At 36.2% G+C, this 8,204-nt stretch overlaps 1 protein-coding gene across 1 annotated transcript; it reads right to left on the bottom strand.

Moving 5' to 3' along the window:
* Positions 1–2,649: 2,649 nt before the first annotated feature.
* LOC131156598 (heterodimeric geranylgeranyl pyrophosphate synthase small subunit, chloroplastic) lies at positions 2,650–4,922 on the bottom strand. Its single transcript, XM_058110408.1, has 2 exons — positions 3,739–4,922; positions 2,650–3,465 (listed from the first exon to the last, which is right to left on the bottom strand). Exons 1-2 carry the CDS (start codon positions 4,078–4,080, stop codon positions 2,803–2,805), a joined length of 1,005 nt encoding a protein of 334 aa, XP_057966391.1. The 5' UTR covers positions 4,081–4,922; the 3' UTR covers positions 2,650–2,802.
* Between the last annotated feature and the right edge of the window lie 3,282 nt (positions 4,923–8,204).

Here is an 8,204-nt window from a genome sequence, read left to right as displayed (position 1 = left end):
AAACTCAAGCCACACAACTGTGTAGTTAAAATCTCATGCTTCATATCTATAATTTTTCTGAAACGATAATACTCATGATAGTCTGAAAAAATATGCTGATCATCATGCTTGTAAATACACATGTATAATCTGCTGTTAAACACTCTAAAAATGCCCTAGCATAGCATATTTCCCTTACCTAATTTTTGAAAAGCCCCTACTGTATCTAGTCTTACACTTGCAGGGTTCCCTACTCAACACCCTGAAAACAACATTTCCTAGAACAGAATATCAGTATTTTTTCGTATAATACATTTCTTATAATTGTGGGAAAGACAAACACTAAATAAAATTTACTACCCTAATGTTGGGATGAAATTCAAACCAGCCCCACCAACGATCCGCTCCAGCAAACTTGAAGAGAACTTTTCCAAGATCGTCGTGGTGGCCTCAAATAGTCGATCTGGCGAAAAACGGAGCCGGGATCGAAGAGAAAAGGGAAGAGAGGCGTTTTAGAGAGAGAGAGAGAGAGAGAGAGAACTTTCTTACGTAGGTTTCCTTGCAAAAATCCTGTTTTAAGAGTACTTATAGACCCGGATTCGTCGACGAGACACGTCATCTCGTTAATGAGTACCTGAAGAAAGTTCGTCAATTAACATTAACCCATCGTTGATGAATTTTAGAGTACTAAAAACCCCTTCTCGGTATCTCCTCGGCAACGAGACCCTCTTATATTCTCATCGTTGAATTCTCTATGTTCGTCGACGAGACTTTGCTTAATTTCTGGGTCATTACATTAAGCATGCTTCTATTCAATCCTTGTTAGCATTGGTTGCCATGCATGATTTAGATCTAGAATAAATGGATGTAAAGACAGTTTTCCTTCATGGTGACTTGTAGGAAGATATCTTTATAGAGCGATTGGAGGGGTTTGTGGAACAAGGTAAAGAACACTTGGTATGTAAGTTGAATAGGTCTTTTTATGGTTTAAAGCAATCTTCTAGGCAATGGTATAAGAGGTTTGATTCTTATATGTTGAGGATTGGGTATGTTAGAAGTAGTCATGACAGTTATGTTTACTTCAGATTGCTTAATAATGGTGTATATGTGACCCTTATGCTATATGTGGATGACATGTTGATTGTCTCTAAGAGTACTAATGAGTTGAATTTGTTGAAAGCCAGGTTACAGGATGAATTTGAGATGAAGGATCTTGGTGCAGCTAAAAAGATCCTTGGCATGGAAATTAGGAGGGACAGACAACAGAAAAAGTTGTGGTTGTCATAGGGTAAGTACATTGAGAAGGTTTTGGAAAGATTTAATATGGATAAGGCTAAACCAATAAGTACACCTCTAGCTGCTCATTTTCAATTGTCTGCTAAACTGTGTCCTTCTACTGATGAGGATAAGTTGGATATGGCTAGTGTGCCTTATGTCAGTGCAGTAGGGAGTCTAATGTATGCTATGGTATGTAATAGAACGAACTTGTCATATGCAGTTAGTTTGGTAAGCAAATATATGGCTAATCCAGGTAGAATGCACTGGAATGCGGTGAAATGGATTTTCAGATATTTGCGTGGCACTTCTGATTATGGTATCTTGTTTGAAAGTACTGATGATTGTAATGTTCAAGGTTATGTGGACTCCGATTATGCAGGTGATTTAGATAAGAGGAGGTCTACTTTTGGCTTCATTTTTACCATGACCGGTGGTTCCATTAGTTGGAAGGCTATGTTGCAACCTACTGCAACTTTGTCTGCTATAGAAGCTGAATACATAGCTTTGGCAGAGACAAGTAAGGAGGCTTTGTGGTTAACTGGACTGATTCAGGAACTTGATGTTATGCAAGATAGGTTACACATATTTTGTGATAGTTAGAGTGCGATCCATTTGGAAAGGAATCAGGTCTACCACTCTCGCACGAAGCATATTGATATGCAGTATCATGCAGTTAGAGGTTGGGTTGAAAGTGGTAAGTTACAATTATTGAAGATCCACACAGATGGAAATGCTACAGATATGCTCACGAAGCCTGTTGCAATTAGCTAAGTTCAAGCTCTGTTTGAACTTAGTTAATTTAGTCTCTTGTTGATTGTTGACAGAGCATCCTAGAGCATGTGGATGGAATGTTGTGCTTGACTGTGATTAAAAGTCCGGGTGGAAATTATTAAAAAAATATGTTTTATTTATTTATTTATTTATTTATTGTGGCTTTTATCACAGTCATTGGATCGTCTCTAAATCCAACAGTTGTATGGTGTCATATACATGTTTGTAAGTCATGGGGAAAAGAGTGTATTGCTTGTCATTTTGTGTAAGGAGAGTTAGAGAGAGTTTTCTCTCTAGGAAGAATTTTTTTTCACCGGTTTGATGTGAAGGGGTGTACATGAGATCTGGGATCGAGGAGAGTCTGATAAGATCTTGTACTATTATCGTTTCATAGTGAATTTTTCTCTAGGTACACGCTCCGTAGACGTAGGCAATCTTGCCGAACCACGTAAAATCTCTCATCTATATATTTTTTATGAATGTTCTTTGTGCTATTTATTTTGTTGATCGAAAGATTAAAATCACTGCACGTAAACAAAACTAATGTCTCTTATTTTCATAAAGTCATATTCTAAGAGGAACCTATGAAACTTCTTTACCATGTCCCTCTAAAATCATTCATGAGAGCAAATATGACTCTTATTAATATTGTTACTATTTTCTGTTTGTTTCTCAGTAACTTTTGCCCAAAATAAAATTACTCATTACATTTTCTCAAAAATTTCATTTATGCATGACACTGGAACCAAATCAACGGCCAAGAACTAAACATCATCAAGTGGACCCACTGAAACTAAAACCCCTATCAGCTGCGTAGTCAACGAAGCTGTAGAGAGGAACCACTCGATCACCGTACATCTGGAACCCGTCCAGCTCTCGCTTCGCCTGAGCCCTCAGATCCTCCGCCACCTCCATGGCCTTCTCTACGCCGTAAACCCCAGCGTAGCTCTTCCCTTTCTTCTCCTCCTCCTCGCCTTTTTGATCCTGCGTCTTCTCCCGCAGTACGTCGTCGACTACCTGGTACAAGACGCCGACGGCGCGGCCGTACCTCCTCAGCCGCCCGATCTCCTTGTCGTCGGCGCCGGCCAGGAGCCCGCCGCACACGGCGGAGCACTCGCTCATCTCCCCGAACTTCTTCTCCTGGACAAACTCGACAGCGTCCGGCGGCCCCTCGATGTCAAGGAACTGACCGGCTGCCATGCCGGTAGATCCTACGGCGCGGGCGATCTCGGCGATGACGCGGAGGAGCCGGGGCTCGGGCACCAGATGCGGTGGCGTCCGCGAAACGATGTGGCGGAACCCTAGTGGGAAGAGGGCGTCGCCGGCGAGAATCGCCATGTCGACGCCGTGGACGGCGTGGTTCGAGGGCTTCCCCCGCCGCGACGGCGCGTCGTCCATGCACGGCAGGTCGTCGTGGATTAGCGAAGCGGCGTGGACCTGCACAATAAACCAGTGTAATGTTCCGCCTTTTTCTTTGTCCTGTTTCTGAAATTGGGCGTTAGAAGAGATAATTGAACTGAAATGAAAATTTGTTCTGCTTAATTTTTTGATAGATTTGTAATTGTTATCAAGAATTAAAAAGATACAAACCAGGTAAGATAGTCCAAGGCGAACACGGATATGGGCCAGAGAGCTTATCTACTTCCAATTTTGGAAATTCAGGAAATCCACAAGAAACAAAAGGGTGAGGGGATCAATTGGAGAGAGTACCATTTCGAGGGCACAGGCGGTGGGGAAGGCGGCGAGGCGAGAGCCGCCGAAGAGCTCGCAGGCGGCGACGCACATGACGGGGGGAGCGCGCTTGGCGCCGTTGGCGAGGACGGAGTAGCGCATGGCCTCGTAGATCTGGTCTGGGTATTTCACGGGAATGGCTTCTTCCAGCTTCTGGTTTATCTCCGCGATCAGGGTCATCCAGTAGGTTCGCAGATCGAACTGGGTCTTCATCGAAATCGAAGAAGAAGAAGAGCATCGAATTGTTGGTCGGGTGGTCGGCCGGCGTCTGGCCGGAAGATAGATGTGGGGCAGGGGTGTAATCGCTGCGGAGAAAGCCATTTTTCCCAGTGCGATTTAGTCTGCCAGACTGCCATGATGGGGAAATGGGAAGCTTTATTTATATGTTTATTTATTTTTGGGCGTAGTATAGTGGTGGAATTACAAATCATAGGTTCTGTTTGGGGTTTTTGTTTTAGTTTTTTACCCTTCTATAATTAAAAAGAAATAAAATATAAAATAACACTCTGATTGGGAAAATTTTTCCCAAAATAATGCTCACGTAATTTCTTCATGCTGCAAGATTTAAATTAATGGGCCGCTCTAACTTCGACGCGTGGCAACGAGAGAAACAGCGGGCAGGTGACGCGTGACAACTCTGGACCAAATCTCACAGCTTCTCACGTAATCTCGCAGCTTCATGCTACGAGATTTAAATTCATGGGCCGCTCTGACTTCGACGCGTGACAACGAGAGAAACAGCGGGCAGGTGACGTGTGGCAATTCTAGACCAAATCTCGCAGCTTCGAGCTGCGAGATTTAATGAGGGAATCGAACTGGAACGTGACGCGTGACGGAAATCTCGCAGGACCAAGCTGTGAGATTTGCACCTGAAATCCATCCGCGTTGTGACACGTGGTAAATCTCGCAGGATAGTCCTGCAAGATTTGCTTCGTCTACTCAAATCCTTCCTGAGCTCTCTCAGAAGATAATATCGCAGAGGAGTTGCAGAGGACCGTTCGAACTGAGCTTGCAGAGAGGATCGTTCGAGGTGGCAGGTTACCGTTCGAGGTGGCAGGTGACCGTTCGGGCGAAGGCGAAGGCGAGGCTATTTAAGGGCTGAAGATAGGGCATGTTTTTTTTTATTTAGAAAAAACGTGAATATATTATTTTACTTACTGAGATTTATTTTCTGTTTTGAGTTGATTTGTTTCATATTTTCTTTCCGACTATTTGGGTTCATTGCTACATCTAGAGGAAGGTTAGTTTTTTTAATTTACTAAATTAATTTACGTACAATTTTAGTGAAAGCAATGAAGTATCATAAGATCCATGAATATATCTATATTTATAAACCTAAGTTTTCTTCACAAATCAGTTACCTATGCCATGTATGTTTGTGTCTCTGTTAGTATGTGTATATACTCTGTATGCATAATAATCTGTAGAACTTGGTATTGTTGTACACTTAGGGTCTGTTTAGTTCTTGAAAATAAATTTTTTTTTTTCCATTTCCAGGTTTATTATTACTATCTTTAGAAATTCAATGTTTAATTTCAATTGTGTCACTTGAATAGTTTTGACTATTTCAGTTTATAAAATTTATTTATTATTTGTTTAATTGATATTACTTAAGATTCTATGTTTCATAATAAAAAATCGAACCGCAACATCAAACCAAACCAAATCGAAAAATTGGTTAACCATTTCTTTGGTTCAATTTTGGTCACAAAATTTTAATTTTTTTCATTTATCAGTTTGGTTTTTATTTGGGCCATTCAATAATCACAATTAACCAAACCAAACCGGTATACTCTAAATATATATATATATATATATAATGCATATTATGTATAATATCATTTAATTTTTAATATTTTAAATTAAAAAAAGTATATTAATCTAATATTCATGCTTCAAATTTTATGTTAAATATTTTAAATTTACATATTCATTATTATCAAAGAAAAAATACTGTTTGTAGTGTCTTTAAATTTTCAAATTATACTTAACAGTTCGGTTCAATTAACCATGGAAATTAATTTAAAGATCTATCAACCGAATTTCAATTACCATTTTAAGCGACCTAATTTCAATTCGCATTTTGTAGAGAATCGAAACATTGGTTCGGTTAACGGTTTGAGGGCATCGTTCAGTTAACCAAACTATGCCCAACATTTGTAGATAGTACTTTTTATTTTCAAGGAGATCAAAATTTTTCAAATCGAAAAAGAAATTTATTCTTTTGACATGCATATATGCAAATAAAAGGGCTATATATTTCAAGATTATCGTACATTATGTTGAAATATAAAAGGATTTGTTACATTAAATAAGAAAATTCGCTTAAATGAAGTTACTTAAATTTTAAATATCAATACGGCATCACGAGCTCATAATATCAAACACTAAAAATTACATACACAAAAAAATATTTCACCAAACTAATCAATGAAAACACGGGATGTGTACATAACATCCCTTATTTATCTCGAGTAATTAATTACTTTTAAAATGTTTGTCCTTAATATCTTAATTAGCTAGTAAGTAAATAAACATAATAAATACAAATACATATTTGAAACAATCGAAACTTACCTTACTTTAATTGCAAGTACTTGTTGAAGTTAAAGTAGTAATTAAATTCTTATTTTCGATGTGTCCAAAATAAAACTGAAATTTGTCGATAAGCTTACGATATTAGACATCATAAAAAATACAATATATATATATAAACTAGTCCATAATCATTCCTAAGTCACTGTCATCAAGAAATTATTTTCATTTATATTTAATGTTTTAAAAATGAGTAAAAACATTACATGCCCTTATTCATGTAATTTATCTAATAGAGTAAGTAGTGAGTTTAAGAATAGAGAGTGGTAAAAACTACGTCCATCCTTTTTAGAGCATGAATCTTGAAATTGAAAAGTAAGGACTTGTCTATTTGTTGGAAAATAGTTTTCATTCTTCTATTCAAGAATTTTTTAAAAAAAAATTATAAAAAAGTAAACTATTTTTTTATTTTACAACATATGTATGCGAAAAAAATAAAAATAGTGAAAATTTATTTACCTTTAGAAATAGTTTTATTTTTATTTGTAATTTTTTAAATAATTACAATAATGTAAGATATGTGCCTACTTTTTAAAATTTTAACAAACTCGAGGTTGACGAGCACTAATAAAACTATAATCCCTTACTTTTTACAAAGAGAAGATTCTAATATAGTTTGATAATACAAACTATATAAATGACAAAATATATGTGGTTAACTAGTTCTCTTTGTGAGATAATTATTTAAATCTATCATTGTAGTGTCATCTTCATCAAGCTTTTCGCATCATTTCTCTATATTGACTTATCAAGATTTTTAAATTATATTGTATTTGAGGACACAAATTTGAAACTTTATATTTAAATTTGTTTAAATTTAGATAAAATTCAACATAGCCTAAACTTTAATCATAACTGATGTGTGGATTCTCAGTCCTCCCAAATTTTTTTTAAGAAAAAATAGAAAAATGAATCTCATTTTCTTTCTAATGTATCAAAAGTAACTTTTTAAATTAGTGACAAGATGAGTTTATTGGAGATAAATGATATATTAAAAATAATTTTTTATTCATGTTTGGCAGCAATGTGAATATGATAGTGGCATGCATATAAGTTGAAGGAATTATAAGTTAATTATTTAGTATACACTCAATGGCACATGATGTTTTGGAGTTTTGCAATCTATATTTGAGATATGCATATATACATATATATATATATATAATTAATTTAATTATATAATATAAATATAAAATGTTAATTAATTTTTATAAAATATTAAATAAATATTTGTGACACACGCATTAATTGAAGGCTTGCTTACAAAAAAGTTTCAAAGATATTATATGTTATATCTAAGAAGTCTTTTTTTTTCTAAGCGCGAATTTAAATGCCTCCTGCGTGGTTGATGCAGTGATGTGAATTGCATACTGGTAGATATCATAGGTTCTCGCATGCTTAAACTATATTATTATATTATCTACAAACGTTTAAGGGTCATTGTAAAAATGGGTAAATGTTCAAATTACACTCGGCATGCTGCCGAAATTTCGATACGACTTTTCGTAGAAAAGTCAGAATTGCATGTAAGAATATTTTCAAAGTGACAAGTGAAACATTTAGAGAATATTGCATGCACATGAACGTAGTGAAAATAATTTTTATTTACTATTCACTTAGCATATCACTTATACATAAAATTGTTGTTTTGCGTAGGTCTTTTATATTTCCCGAGCGTCAATCTAGATGGTAGGAAGTTCAAGCAGTATTCCGATTCCGGTATTGTTGTACATGGGGGGTAACATTATAACCAGACAAACCGGTGTTAGTTATAGTATTCCGCCAGTTCAACCTATTAGAATTGGTTATAGGTATAAATTAACTAAATTGTATACAAAAATATACAAGTA

This window comes from Malania oleifera, chromosome 5 (genome assembly GCF_029873635.1).
Source record: "Malania oleifera isolate guangnan ecotype guangnan chromosome 5, ASM2987363v1, whole genome shotgun sequence".
NCBI classification, from domain to species: Eukaryota; Viridiplantae; Streptophyta; class Magnoliopsida; order Santalales; family Ximeniaceae; genus Malania; species Malania oleifera.
Note: the sequence above shows the minus strand (reverse complement) of the source record. Positions and strands in the feature narration are given on the sequence as shown.